The sequence below is a fragment of the Nuphar pumila genome, chromosome 12, assembly GCF_984573655.1.
Source record: "Nuphar pumila chromosome 12, dmNupPumi1.hap1.1, whole genome shotgun sequence".
In the NCBI taxonomy this organism is placed as follows: domain Eukaryota; kingdom Viridiplantae; phylum Streptophyta; class Magnoliopsida; order Nymphaeales; family Nymphaeaceae; genus Nuphar; species Nuphar pumila.
Window position 1 is genome coordinate 95,913,270 of NC_143260.1, and position 16,055 is coordinate 95,929,324.

Below are 16,055 nucleotides of genomic sequence, written 5' to 3' on the forward strand. Positions count from 1 at the left end.
CATGCTCACCTCTTAGTTTGTTGTACTTAGCTTGTTTCTCTAGTTTATCTGCTTAGTTTGCTCGTTACTACCTGCTGCATAAATTATTTATGACTAATTTAATTCTTTCTGTTTTTGTGCTCACCTGCTAGTTTTTTGCAAAACTAACCCATTTCATGGGTACATGTGACGAATAGGTGCATCACAGGCGATGGCGCGACTGCGAGATGACTTCAGGATCCACTGTTTCTGCTCGTAGTTCTTCTCCTGGACATTTTGGTTTTGGTACAGTTTCCCTGGAGGGAATCCAAATTTTTGTACAAACCAGACACTCTCTTTTAATAGAAGAAATGGTTTCCTAAGTATTATTGCAGATCGTCCATAGTAAATCTTTGTTCTCTCGCTATCATGCCTAAAGTTGTCAAACTTGTCCTTTTCTTTTTAAAAAATCGTTTTCGCTGATTTTAAAAATTAACTCTGTAAAGAAAATGAATTTTTCAACTATTTCAAAGGAATTTAGAAATTTTGAAATTTTGGGGCGTTACATTGCTAGTTCCAATTAGGGGTTAGACTTTTCTTGCATTAGCATTTCTTCGTAAGCCTGGATACCCTTTTTCTTTTTCTTTTTTTTCTCCCTCAAAGTTTGAAATGTTCAATGAGCTTTCTTCTAACACCTTGTGATTTTTTTTTTGCGAGAGAAATGTAAATTTCATTAAAAGCTTATAAAAGACAGGAAGTAATGAGCTGTGACTGGAAGTATGAGAGAAGAATTAGGAAGGTTGCCAATCTGGGTCTGTCCAATCCATGGTAGGTCTGACTTAGGCCATTTGAAACAAGCACAGGCAGCAATATCTAGCTGCATCTGAACATGTATAAAACTATAAATACTGGCTTACACCATGTATCCTTGAAATTGCGATTGTTCCTCTCTAGCCAGATGAACCACTATTTTTAAACAAGGTGTCATTTCCTACTTTTCCAGATATTACAAGGTCCCCAAAAGCAGGTGCTGATACTAGATTAACCGGAGGCTAAGACTCAAATCTTGTCAGGCAAGAGGAAATAAACACTGAAAAAATGGGCAAAAACATAGAAGATGTGTTGTAGCCTCTTCCGCTCTTACAAGTATAATAAATCGATTCACCATGTGAAAGACTCTCTTCTTTAAATTAAGTTAGGTACGTACCTTGTCTAAATGATACCAGCCACACAAATGTCTTGGCTCTATTTAAGAGCATAAATTAAAAAAACAAAACAAAGAAAAACGTGTATAACCATATGCAAAAAAAAATTTGATGATGAGGAACCCTTGCCAAAGCGAGGAAAACCCCGGGTGGAACCTCATGACTACCCTGCCTTACGTGGCCCACCTCTTAAAGCTACGGACACACCCGTGCACCAAAGGGTTTGATCCAGTGCCTTCATCTCAGCACCCTCACAACCACCCTGCTGGCCACGTGGGCAACCCCCGTGGTGGTAACACATGCAAAAATATGAAATGCTTGAAACAAACCCTTGCACCAGAATTTGTGAATCAATGTAACCACCAAGTATACATCACACTAATCATCAAGAATTTAAACTGGCATCAGGATGTGTGCCTTCACTGTGATTACATCATTGATGGATAGTTTCAAATCCTTAAAGCAACAGCTACAGGCTTTCTATGTCACAAAAGGCAGCAATAAAGAAAGCACAACCAAAACTATGCTCGGAACTTATGCCTAAAGTACAAATATATTTGTTTCCAAGAGATTTTTAATGAAAATATGACATAGAAAACGATGAGTGTACCTTAAAATGTAACACAAGCAGAATAAAAACATGACAGGAAATAAGGCATTAGGAGTAGTTTAGAATTAAACATTTGATGGGTTTTGCCTGAACTGATCGTGCATAGAAGTGGAAAAAAAATATTTACATTTAAGAACAGAGAGATTCAATATGATGAAGCTATACTTGTCATCTTTGAAGACTAATATGTCGAGCATCAAACCGTCCTGCATTATTTTAGTAAGAGCTGGAAATAAACTAAACTTCAATAGCAAAATACCTGTTTCTTCATAACTCTAGGTAATGTTGCACTCTCTAGGATTTGTAGAAAAACCTTCATCAGATGATGCATCACTATCAGAAATTCCAAAAATGTAAGCCTCACCTTCATCGTCTTCCTCAAAGTCAAACTCCGCTCTTGAATATCTCCTTTCTATATATGCAAATGTCTGCCTTCTTTGAAGCCTTAAGACACGCATAATCACATCAGGAGTAAGTGTTATGCGTGAGCGCTCTTCTCTGCCTTGTTTGTTTGATTCCATAATCTGCAGAAACCAGATGAAAGTCAATACTGCAAAGAAAGAATAGCTATAGATTGTACTGTATGCAAAATCAAGTTAGAATACCTCTTTCACATTATCAGGCAATGAAATCACACTTCCAGCAATTGGAGCCCAGAGCTTCACAGTTTTTTCTATTCCACTGGTAGCAAGAACAGTCACATAAGGATGAGGTTCAAGGCAGTTTACAATATGTTTGTCACCAAGCATTACACGAAGTAGTTCACCTCCTTTCTTCTTCCAGATGAATATATGACCACAATCTGAACCGCTGACAACATACTCATCATTAAGCCCAAAAAAGCTCACACCTTTAACAGTTTGTGAATTTCGATGACCTGTGTAAACCTGTGGCTGATCCAATTTCTGCAACTTCTCAGCTGAGATTGACATTGGGTTTGGCCCCATTCCCATGCCCTTCTGGAATAGGTACACAAGCTCGTCATTATAGGAGACGAGCAACTCACTCATGTTAGAATATGCTAGCCCTGTGATATGGACATTATCAGTACCAATCAGGTGATTTGGCGAGAACGTGTCTAAGCGCCGATCTATATTGCTTGATGCATCACACTGATAATTCCGTATATCATAAACACGGACATATTCATCAAAACCACCAACTGCAAAATAAGTTGGATTATGTGGGTCTATAACAATTGCATTTAACTGTGTGCTCCTATCAGATAACCTCTTCTCTGTTAATGAAGAGCAAGTAAAAAGCTTGGTAGCAGGAGGACATCGCAGGTCAAACTGCCAAACATTGGTTTTCAAAACTAAAAAATAAGTTAAAATGTCCATAAACAAGGACCAAAATCAACACACAGAAGCATGAAACTTACATGTTGTACTACACCATCTTCTCCACAGCTGTAAAATATGTAAGGGCTTCCCGGTTCTATAGCAAGCTTGTGTACACGGCCATCGTGCTCACCTAGCCTTTTTGTCTCAACTTTCCCATTCTGAATTATCTTCCCAAGCCTAACCTGAAAATAGAAGGGAAACCTCCTTAGTTGTACTGTACCATTTTCAGATGCAATTTTCTTCACCTGCATGAGAGGAATAGATACTGAGATACTGGTAAAAGAAGTATAGCAAACCAGATTGAAGGTAAACCATGAGCTAATGGTTATAAATTAATTAAAAAGTTACTCATGGCAGGACAAGGACTTCAAATAAGGTGAAGTTCAGGGAACGTTTGCTATGCTCAAAGGTGGATGAGATATCACAGCTGAGAATTCAAAAGTTGATTGTTGGTAACAAGGTCAGTCTTATGACCAAATTTTACAGGGTTCAAGAGAGGAGCATTCTCAAGTGAGAATCACAATCACAGCTTGCACTTTGTCATGTTTCCCTAAACTTGAGAAAGAATTGAGATTTTGATTTGCAATCACAGGAAGCTGAGAAAATCCAAGAATACAGGCACTGCAAACACGCCCTCAAATTTACAATTATATACTAAGACAAGTAGCTGAAGAGGAGAAATTAAGAGTAGAAACTTAGAGCTGCAACAGATTATATTGTAAGATAAGCTCCATATCCAATTTACCCAATCAATCACATAGTATAATTTGCTTAACATGTAGTCATAGTGTAACATAGTGTAACATAGTGTAACCTGCATTGTGTTTTGATGGAAAAAATGATTCCTTGAGCCTCAAAATTTATGAAGATTTTGGTCCGTTAATTTCACAAACCCTATAAAAGCTTACCCACATATTGGGATTCAAGAGACAATCCCTATGAAATCAAGCACAAATATCACATATGCATGGTTATAATTAAAAAAAAACATTTTACATGTTTCATTGACATATTTCACTTTGTAGGTTCCCATCACTAATATATATATATATATATATATATATATATATATATATATATATATATATATATATATATATATATATATATATATATATATATATATATATATATATATATATATATATATATGAGAGAGTGAGAGAGAACTTACCGATCCATATCTAGCTAGGCTTTGTCTCAATTAGATTCCCTTTCAGTTAAAGCTGGAAACTTTAACTGAAAGATAAAATATCCTCAAATTTTGAGGATGAAAGTCACGTTTCTAGGATAAAAATGACGCTTTTTGAGGTGTTAATTTTTTAAATAATGCTTGTAGTTGGTAAAGTTTACTTAAGCTTGCAACCTGGCATGAAACAAACATTGGTGATAATTTGAAAATAACATGATTTTATTGTGTAATACTTTTAACATCTGACAATATCATGATAAAATCTGACATTTTCTATACAAGTAATATTTATATAATATCACAATTTTCCAGGATTTTAACACTTCTCCAAACTGCTTATGCCTTTATATTTTACTGCCGTGTTTACAACACCCTGCCGTTTTGAAACTTTCACAGTTTTTTGGGGTTTTGAATCACAATCTTGTAATGAAAAAGGCGGAAGCACCAATAAAGCAAACCACTCTTTTAGAAGAGTGATGCCAAGAACTAAGAACACAAACACTAAAAGTGTATACAAAACCCACTAAAGGGAAAAGTGCCTAAAAGTCATAAGTTGGATATTATTGAAAAAAGAAAGAAGATGGTGAAAAACCCATAACAATACAAGAGAGAGCCTCCTCTATTTATAGAGGAGGAAACTAAAGAGGAAGGACCACAAGGGGGCTCCCATCTAGTCGTTGGGAGCCCCAACGACTAGATGAGTGGGGCCCCTTGTGGTCTTACAATATGAAAAACAAAAAAGAAAAAAAGAAAAAGAAAAGGTAAAAAAAGAGAGAAAAGGAAAAATACAAAAAGAAAAAGATTACATGGGGTTTTACCAAAATACCCCTATCGGGTTTTTGGGGTACAAGAAAACAAAAAAGAAATATGTATATATATACTTATATATATACGTATGTATATATATAAGTATATGTATAAATATATATTTATATATACATAATTTAACACGCCTCCTCAAACTTTACAAGGAGAAGACCGAAAGTTTGCTAAGAAGAAACATAAATCATGGAGTTGGAAGCGCTTTGGTGAAGAAGTCAGCCAGTTGATATTCTGAAGTAACATATAGTAATGTGACAGTTCCTCTGAGATATTCGTCTAGAACATAATGACAATCCATTTCGATATGCATTGTCCGCTCGTGAAAAGTATGATTGCTTGCAATGTAGATCGCACTTTTGTTATCACAGCACAACTTGGTAGAGGAGAAAATGAGGACGCCTATGTCACCAAGGAGACTTCTAAGCCATACGATTTCCATAGTTGTCATTGCCATGACCTGATATTCAGCTTCAGTGGATGATAGTGAGACCTTTTGTTGTTTCTTGCATCTCCACGAAATGAAAGATTCACCTAAAAAAATGCAAAAACCAGTAGTTGAGATACGATAATTGGGATTTCCTCCCCAGTCAGCATCAGTAAAAGCAGTTAATTCAAGAGATGAGGAAGATGATAAGAAAAGCTCTTTGGAGATGGTATTTTTGATGTATCGCACAATTCGCCTCACGGCCGCCATGTGAACTGAAGTAGGCGCATGCTGAAACTGGCTTGCAGCATGAACTGCATAAGCTATATCTGGACGGGTGATGAATAAATAAGTAAGAGATCCAATTAATTGACGATAGGGGGTTGAATCCTCAAGTAGAACACCATCCTCAAGTCTCAGTTTTGCATTGATAACTTCAGAAGTTTTAACTTTCTTTTCATCAGATACTCCTGACTTGGTACAAATGTCTGCTGCTAATTTCATTTGAGATAGAATGTATCCTTGGGAGGAGTAAGCCACTTCAATACCTAAAAAATATCTCAAAAATCCAAGGTCAGACATATCAAAAGTTTTCTTTAACATGAACTTAACATCATTTACCCTATTTTTGTCACTCCCAGTGATGATCATATCATCAACATACAAAAGTAGAATAACAATGAAGTCACCTGTTTTCTTAACAAAAAGAGCAGTGTCAGTATAACAAGAAATAAATCCCAAATTGATTAATACATTACTAAACTTGTCATACCAAGCTTTAGGAGCTTGCTTAAGTCCATATAAAGCCTTTTTTAATTTAAAAATTTTTACCATTTAAATTCATACCCGGAGGTGGTTCCATATAAACTTCTTCACTCAAATTTTCATTTAAAAAGGCATTCTTAACGTCAAGTTGAAAGATAGGCCATTTTTTAATGGATGCTATTGCAATAAGAGTTCGCACACTAGTCATGCGAACAACAAGGGCAAATGTCTCATCATAATCCACCCCATATTCCTGGGCATATCCTTTGGCTACTAATCGAGCCTTAAATCTTTCCAAAGAACCATCACTTTTAGTTTTTTCTTTGAAAAATCATATATATCCTATGGGTTTCTTGCCATTTGGAGGAGTTCATAGAAAGAGTGAATAGCAAGCAAACAAGCTTGAAAATTTGGACAAAAAGAATCATAAGATACAAATCTATTAGGTATTTTAGAAATACGATTTGATCTTCTTTGAGAGGATTCTTCAATTGACTCATTTTGAGAAAATTTTTCAAGAGCGCAAGGAGGATTACTTTCATTTCTCCTAGAATAAACTTGTGTGTGATTTGGTATATTTTCATTTAAGTTTTCATGAAGGTCATGTTGCTCATTTACCGGGGGTTCAATATGTTCTTCACAAGGTTCAATATTTTCGACATGATCATCTATGTTTGTTTCTTGAGGCAATAAGTCAAACAAAAAAGAATAATCAACATGTTCATTTGGTTTATGCGAAAAACCATTTTCTTTTTCTAAGAAAGTAACATCTTTTGAGACGTAGAGTTTGTTATTTAATAGATAAAAACATCGATAGCCTTTTTGTTTTTCGCCATAACCTAAGAAAACACATTCTATTGCCTTTGAGGAAAGTTTATCATTTTTCTGAGTTAGAACATAACATTTACATCAAAAAATTCTTAGTCTTTTATAGTCGGGAGACATATTATAAAGTTTTTCAAATGGAGAAAGATTTTTCAAAGCGGAAGATGGTGTTCTATTGATTAAATATGTTAAGGTTAGAACCGCTTCGGCCCAAAAGGATTTGGGAATATTCTTGGACATAAGTAAAGTTTTTGTGGTTTCTATTATGTGTCTATGTTTTCTTTCCGCAAGACCATTTTGTTGCGAAGTGTTAGGACAAGAACGTTGATGACAAATTCTATTTTCTTTTAAGTACATTTGAAATTCATTGGACATATATTCGCCTCCCGAATCGGATCTAAGGGTGGATAAGTTTCCTAGAAATTGGTTTTTAACCATTGCATGAAATTCTTTGAAAAAGAAAAAAACTTCGGATTTGCGATTTAGGAAGTAAATCGAGTGAAATCATCAATAAAGATCACATAATATGAAAAACCTCCTTTGGATAAAATAGGGGAAGGCCCCATACATCGGAATGAGCAATTTCAAATAGCCGAGTGGTGACATAATTTCTTTGAGGAAATAGAATAGCTTTAGATTTCCCAAAAATGCAATCTTTACAAGTCATGTGTTTGACTTTACAAGTATTATCCAAAAAAAGAAAAAGAGACATTTTAACAAAATTTGGATAACCAAGTCTCTCATGCCAAACTTCAATATTTTTGTCATTTACAAAGTTACAAAATGACTTGGACGGAAGAGTCAAAACATCCATAAAATAAAGATCGCCCCTCCTATGGCCTTGCCTAATCAGCTTCCCTGACTGGAGATCCTGCACGGTGCAATCTTTAGGTGAGAAAGAGACTTGTCATCCATGATCGGTAATTTGAGATACGAAAAAAATATTTAGATTAACTTTTGGAACAACTCTTACTTTAGGAACATAAAATTTTTGAGAGGTTTTTAAATCAAGAGTTCCAATACTTTCGATTTTTAAAGATGTCCCATCGGCCGTTGAAACATAAGAGGATATGGGTTCGGCAAAGACATTAGAAAGAGAGTTTTTATGAGATGTCATATGAAAAGAAGCACCGGAGTCTAGAATCCACATACCTTGAGGTGACGAAGAATAGGCTACGACAACTCCCGTTGTTGAAGATGTAGTTTTGAGAAGATGTTGGAGAACTTCGAAAATATGGCTAAGAGTTTCTTTGATATCTCCTCTGATATTTTCTTCTTCCTTCTTTGGAGAATTTTCTCCAACCGTGGACACTTTTCCTTTAAGCTTAGGACACACCGACTTAATATGACCCGGTTCATTACAATAGTGACAAATCACTCCCTTTCTATATCCATTATTTTTGTTAAAAATAAGGAGGTCTATAAGCTTTTATATTTGATCCGGGCCTAGTAACGGCCAAAATTTCATCACTCTTAATACTTATGCCAAGACGAGTTTCCTCTTGGCATACTTCGACAAGAACATCTTCAATAGGTAAGGCTTTACTTCTACGAAGAAGGGATGCCCTAACTTGTTCAAATTTTGGCCTAAGCCCATGGAAAAATTGAAAGAAATGTTCTTTTTCAATTTGTTCTCTTCTTAACTCAACATCTTTCGGAGCCACCCACTTAGGCTCAAGAAGAGCAAGCTCATCCCAAAGAGGGGTTAAGGTACTAAAATAGTCACGAACACTCATATCCGCTTGTCTAGTGGATCTAATTTTTTCTTGACAAAAAAATTGTCGAGCTAGATCCTTTTAGGTATACATACCCTTAAGAAAGAACCATGCTTTATTGGCTCTTTTAAATTTAGCAATGTTGGCACAATTTTTGAGGTCAACATTGTTCATGAACCATGCCAAGATTTTGGCATGGTTACTTTCCCAATCCTCTACTTTGGATTGGTGATCATTAATAGCTTTGATGCGTTCATCACCATCTAAAGCTTTTTCAACTCCACTTTTATTTTTGGTGAGAACAAGAGAGGGTTCGGGAGTAGTTCCCATAACAAAATTCCAAAGCTTTTTACCTCTTAGATGATTTTCCATAGCGGAGGCCCACATGAGGTAATTGGATCCATTGAGCTTAAAAGAGAGCTCCACTTTAGATTCGTGCTCTATGAATGCAAAAATAACCTTTCTTTCTTCAAACAAAATTGAGAGGCACGCGTCCCAAGGCACCAACAAGAAGAGAGGCACGATCACCAACTTTGCTCTGATACAATGTAATGAAAAAGGCGGAAGCACCAATAAAGCAAACCACTCTTTTAGAAGAGTGATGCCAAGAACCAAGAACACAAACACTAAAAGTGTATACAAAACCCACTAAAGGGAAAAGTGCCTAAAAGTCATAAGTTGGATATTATTGAAGAAAGAAAGAAGAGGGTGAAAAACCCATAACAATACAAGAGAGAGCCTCCTCTATTTATAGAGGAGGAAACTAATGAAGAGGGACCACAAGAGGGCTCCCATCTAGTCGTTGGGAGCCCCAACGATCATAAATATGACCGTTGGGCCCCAACGACTAGATGAGTGGGGCCCCTTGTGGTCTTACAATATGAAAAACAAAAAAGAAAAAAAGAAAAAAAAGAAAAAGAAAAAGGTAAAAAAAAGTGAAAAGGAAAAATACAAAAAGAAAAAGATTACATGGGGATTTACCAAAATACCCTTATTGGGTTTTTGGGGTACAAGAAAACAAAAAAGAAATATGTATATATATATATATGTATAAATATATATTTATATATACATAATTTAACAAATCTGTCAGAGTCCAATTCCCCATAAGAGTCGGCTCTACGGATTCAGGCGCAGAGAGAGGGGCAAGGCACGAAAGTGGGGCACTCGTGGAGTGGAGGCACCATAGACCGGCAGGGGTGTGCGGCTAGGCAAGGGCCCTGGGCCTGTAATGAAATGGTGGTCTTCAACAAATGCACAAATAACTCACAAACAAGTGTCTATTGGAGACACTACAAGCATGACCCTTGAAAGGGTATAAAAGGAAGAACACTTGAAAAATAAATAATACTTTATTCATGAACAAAATGCTTAAGAAACATAGTCATTTACATTGAAGGGGTTCACCCCTATATATACAAAAAAGTAGAAGAAAGAGGAGAGCTCATTTTGAGCTCTCCAAAAGAGACGTTAGTTGTTGGATTACAGTCCAACAACATTTATTATAGCTGTTGGACTACAATCCAACAGCTATTTGCAGAGTCAAGTTCCAACAGGAACTTGACTGGATCAAATATCTAGTTTCTATTGAACTAGATGCTAAAAAAGAAAATAAAGAAAAATAGAAAAAGAAAATAATAAAAGAAAATATAATAATATTAAATAATATATATATATATATATATATATATATATATATATATATATATATTACAGATTACATTTTAACACTCCCCCTCAAACTTACGGTACAATAAGTGAAAGTTTGTCTAAGAGGAAGTGAAATTTGGGAGCAGCGAGAGGCTTGGTGAAGAAGTCTGCTAATTGATATTCTGATGTAACATATGGCAGATCAATGGTTCCATGTAAGTATTCCTCTCTGACATAGTGACAGTCCATCTCAATGTGTTTAGTGCGCTCATGGAATGTCCGGTTGCTTGCAATGTAGATCACACTTTTGTTGTCACAGCACATCTTTGAAGCTTGCGTTGCTTTAGCTCTCATATCCGCTAGCAATCGTCTGAGCCAAACAACATCCATAGTGGTGGTTGTCATGTCTCTGTATTCAGCTTCGGTGGAGAAAAGAAAGACTTTTTGCTGCTTCTTGCACCTCCACGAAATTAAGGCTTCACCTAGGAACACACAAAAACCAGTAGTTGAGTGTCTATTATTGGGATCACCTCCCCAGTCAACATCAGTATATGCAATTAAATTTAGTGAAGATGAAGCAGACAAGAAGAGTCCTCGTGAAAGAGAGGATTTTAAGTATCTAATAATACGCAAAATTGCTCCCATGTGCACGGAGGTGGGAGCATGCTGAAACTGACTGACTGTATGAACCACATGAGTTATATCTGGCCTAGTAATGAAAAGATAAGAAAGAGCTCCAACAAGCTGTCTATAAGGAGTAGGATCATCAAGAAGTTCTCTAACATCAATTTTCATTTTAACATTGACAACTTCTGGAGTGTCTACTTTCTTATCATCTGTAATTCTAGACCTGGAAACGATATCAAGAGCAAATTTAGATTAAGATATCAAATACCCCCGAGGGGAATAAGCAACTTCAATGCCTAAAAAATATCTTAATAAACCTAAGTCAGTCATTTCAAAGTGAGTTTTAAGAAGAGATTTGATATTTGCAACTCCCTGTTTGTCGCCTTCGGTGATGATCATATCGTCCACATAGAGAAGAAGAATAATGATACCTGCATCAGATTTCTTAACAAACAAAGCAGTGTCAGTTAAACAAGGTTGAAAACCAATATCAAGCATAACATGACTAAATCGATCATACCAGGCTTTTGGAGCCTGTTTAAGACCATAAAGAACTTTTTCTAGACGAAGAGTTTTACCCTTAGGGATACTAATACCAGGTGGGGCTTCCATGTATACTTCTTCAACGAGATTCTCATTCAGGAAAGCATTTTTGACATCTAATTAAAAGATAGGTCATGTTATAATGGAGGCCAAGGCTATTAAAGTTCTAACAGTGGTCATACGGGCCACAGGAGCAAATGTTTCTTCATAATTGATGTCATACTCTTGAGCATATCCTTTTGCTACTAAACGGGCCTTATATCCTTCCAGGGTCCCATTACTTTTGGTTTTGACTTTGTATACCCACCTACAGCCTATAGGTTTCTTACCTGAAGGCATATCTTGGATCGTCCAAGTAATGGGTTTTTCTAGTGCATCCAATTCTATTTTCATGGCTTCTATCCATTCTATATGATTTTTGGCTTGAGAATAGGATGATGGTTCAACATATGATTGTATTAATGTAATGGCGGCCCTATACGTGGGTGAAAAAGATTCATAAGACACAAAATTTTCTGGAGGTCTAGAGATTCTAGACGTTCTTCTAGGTGAGACTTCAGAGTATTTTTGTAATGCACATGGAAGATTTTGCTCTCTACGTCTTGAATATTGTAGACTAACATCCCTATGGATTTGCTCTTCATTGTCATCATTTTCAACAACAATAGGACTTTGATCATTGTCAAGGTCACATCCAACATCACATTCATTGGATTTTGAAGTTGGATCAATTAAAAACGAGTATTCAGTGACATCCTTGGATTTTTCAAATTCAAAGAAGCTTTCTTTTTCCAAAAAAGATACATTTCTTGACACATATAATTTGTCATTTTGAAAATCGGAACACCTGTAGCCTTTTTGATTATCAGTATATCCTAAAAAGGCACATGGGATTGCACGAGAAGAGAGTTTGTCATTTCTGTTGGTGAAAACAAAACATTTGCATCCAAAGACTTAATCTAGAATAATCTGGAGTTAAATTAACAAGCTTTTCTATTGGAGTTGTATTCTTTAATGAGGAAGATGACATCCTATTAATGAGGTAGGTGACAGTTAGGACCGCTTCAGCCCAAAAACTTTTTGGAACTTGATTTGCAATTAGCAATGTCCTAGTAGTTTCCATAATGTGCTGATGTTTGCGTTCGGCTAGGCCATTCTGCTGTGGAGTGTGTGAACATGATCTTTGATGTGTAATACTATGTAAATTGAGATAGTCTTTGAATTCGTTGGACATAAACTCTCCCCCTGAATCAGTGCGAAAAACAAAAATATCATTTTGAAACTTATTTTTAACCATTTTATGAAATATTTGGAAGTTAGCAAAGACATCAGATTTATGTTTAAGAAAATAAATCCAAGTATGTCTAGAAAAGTCATCAACAAAAACGACATAATATGTATAATCACCTTTGGAAATAACTAGTGCAGGGCCCCAAACATCCGAATGTATTAACTCAAGTGGTCGTGAGGAAACAAAAGTTCTACTAAGAAATGGTAACATTTTCATTTTGCCAAGAATGCAGTCTTTACAAGAAAAAATTTCAGAATTACAAAATTTTTCCAAACTTGGAAAATATTGAATTTTAGACATATGAGGATGGCCAAGTCTTTTGTGCCATAAATCCAATTCTAATTTCTGAATATTATAACAAAATGCATTCTTGGGTAATTCCAAAAAGTCCATGTAATAGAGTCCTCCTTCTCTATGACCTTCCCCAATCAGCTTCCCTGATTGGCGATCATGTACCCAACAACCATGAGAAGAGAAGGAGATATTACATCCATAATCAGATATTTGCGAAGCAGATAATATATTCAAATTAAGTTTAGGGATATATCTAACTTCTGAGATAAAAAAAAATTGGATTTTTGAAGATTTTCAAAACATCCTATTCCTTTTACTTCAAGAGATGTGCCATCGACTGTAAAAACCTTTGACACACTTGAGTTATTTTTAAGACATTCGGATAGACTATTAACATTTGGGGTCATGTGAAAAGAAGCACCAGAATCTAAAAGCCAAGGAAAGTTACCTGGACCAGAGAAAGATGCAACTGCCGCTTCAGTTGAGACTTCGGTTGAGGAGGATACCCCTTTGAGAAGAGGTTGAAGGATTTCCATTAGTTGAGCCATAGACACAGGTGCATCTTGATCTTTTGACTCGGATTCAACAGATGCAACTCTTTTTTCTTCACTTCTTTTTAACTTTGGACATTGAGGCCTATAGTGCTCTGATTCATGACAATGATGACAAATAACTTTTCTTTTATCAAAGTCGTCGTTTTGCCTTCCAAAATGAGGCGTCTTGTAAGTATGAGTATGATTCCCCGGTCTAGATAGAGCTAAAACTAAGTCATCATCAACTTTTGGAGTACTTTTTCTAAGTCTATTTTCCTCCATAGTGAGCTCTTCTATAGTATCAACAATAGAAGGAATTTTCCCATGATGTAAAAGGGCTGATTTGGTGTATTCAAACTCCGGCCTTAGACCATTCACAAATTGATAGAAATGTTCCATATCGAGTTGCTTTTGGTGAAGCTCAATATCTTTGGCACAATGTCATTTGGGCTCAAGAAGAGCCAACTCTTCCCAAAGTTCGGACAACTCATTATAATATTCTCGAATAGTTTTATCTTTTTGAGTCATTGTCCAAACTTTGTCTTGTAAATTGCATACATGTGCAATATCTTTAAGGGAATATATGTTTTTGAGGTATTCCCAAGCCTTATCGGCATGCTCAAACTTAGCTAGACTAGAGCATTTTTTAATGTCTATGCTATTGATGAGCCATGACATAATTTTTGCATGCCCTATCCTCCACTCTTTCCATTTCTTTTCATAAGTGGCTAACGCCTTACTCTTCTCTTCTTCCATTAGAGGAACCTCTTTATCACCCTCTTTCTTGGTAAGAGATAGTTTAGGTTCCAAATCGAAACCATCCACTCTACCCCATAAACCTTTTCCCCAAATGTGGTGCTTCATAATCGAAGCCCACATTACATAGTTAGTATCATTTAGCTTCATAGGAATGATGGTGATCTTATCATTGTCATCCATCTTTTACAAGGGTAAGAGAGAAAAATAAAAAGAAAAGAAAAAGAGTAGACAAGGGAATAAGAGATGATACAAAACCAAAATTTTTTGTAGCACAAGTTCGCCTTTCTTCAAACAAATCTTCTTGAGCCAAGAACAAGGTGATGAAACACCTTTTATAAATGTGGCATGGAAATCAAGGTGGAAGCACTTCAAGATCTAAGGATTTCGCAGCTCTGATACCATGTAATGAAATGGTGGTCTTCAACAAATGCACGAATAACTCACAAACAAGTGTCTATTGGAGACACTACAAGCATGACCCTTGAAAGGGTATAAAAGAAAGAACACTTGAAAAGTAAATAATACTTTATTCATGAACAAAATGCTTAAGAAGCATAGTCATTTACATTGAAGGGGTTCACCCCTATATATACAAAAAAGTGGAAGAGAGAGGAGAGATCATTTTGAGCTCTCCAAAAGAGACGTTGGACTCTAGTCCAATGTCTCTTATTATAGCTGTTGGACTCCAGTCCAACAACATTTATTATAGTTGTTGGACTACAGTCCAACAGCTATTTGCAGAGTCAAGTTCCAACAGGAACTTGACTAGATCAAATATCTAGTTTCTATTGAACTAGATGCTAAAAAAGAAAATAAAGAAAATTAGAAAAAGAAAATATAATAATATTATATATATATATATTACAATTTACATTTTAACAGGGTCATGTCTCTGTTAAATTATGTAATCAAACTTGTAATTTCGTATATATATTTTATATATATAAGGTAATACATATACATATATATAATATATGTATATGTATTTACCAATTATATATATAAAATATATATATTCCTATTAAGAGTAGTTTAGGAATTTTACACATATTCTTTTTCGAGAATGTTTTTGTATTTTCCTTTTTTTTCTTTTTCTTTACTTCTTTTTCTTTTTTAAATGCTTTGTACTTCCTTGGGAGGGGCCCAACACACTAGTCGTTGGAGCCCCTCCAACGGTCACAAATGTGACCGTTGGAGGGCTCCAACGACTATGTGGAGCCTCCCCTCCAAGGTCTTCTCAAGCCCTATAAATATGGGCTGCTCCTCTTGTATTTCTTGAAGGGATTTGGGATTGTAGCCCAACCTCTTTAGTTTTTTATGAATCTTATGAGTGCATTTGCACATTTGTGATTCGGTGTGTTGTGCTTGTTGTGCACAAGTGTTCTTGGGTGTGTATGTTCACACATTTATTCTCAAGGTTATTGCGTTATCGACTAAAGTATCTTGTTGAAGATATTTTTACATGGTATCAGAGCCTCGTTGAAGAAGAAGAATTGCGA

At 35.7% G+C, this 16,055-nt stretch overlaps 1 protein-coding gene across 4 annotated transcripts in view; it reads right to left on the reverse strand.

Annotated features, from left to right (window-relative positions):
- Nucleotides 1-1,734: 1,734 nt before the first annotated feature.
- Nucleotides 1,735-16,055, reverse strand: part of LOC149821234 (uncharacterized) — a 97,269-nt gene continuing 82,948 nt past the window's right edge. For 2 of the 4 annotated variants that reach the window (XM_089983630.1, XM_089983633.1), the window contains exons 3-5: nt 3,155-3,361; nt 2,379-3,065; nt 1,735-2,297 (exon numbers count right to left, since the gene is read on the reverse strand). In XM_089983630.1, coding sequence (XP_089839756.1) covers nt 2,049-2,297; nt 2,379-3,065; nt 3,155-3,361 — 1,143 coding nt within the window. In that variant the 3' untranslated portion in view covers nt 1,735-2,048. The remainder of the gene's footprint in view (nt 2,298-2,378; nt 3,066-3,154; nt 3,362-16,055) is intronic. The other 2 variants (XM_089983632.1, XM_089983634.1) reach the window with 2 other exon arrangements.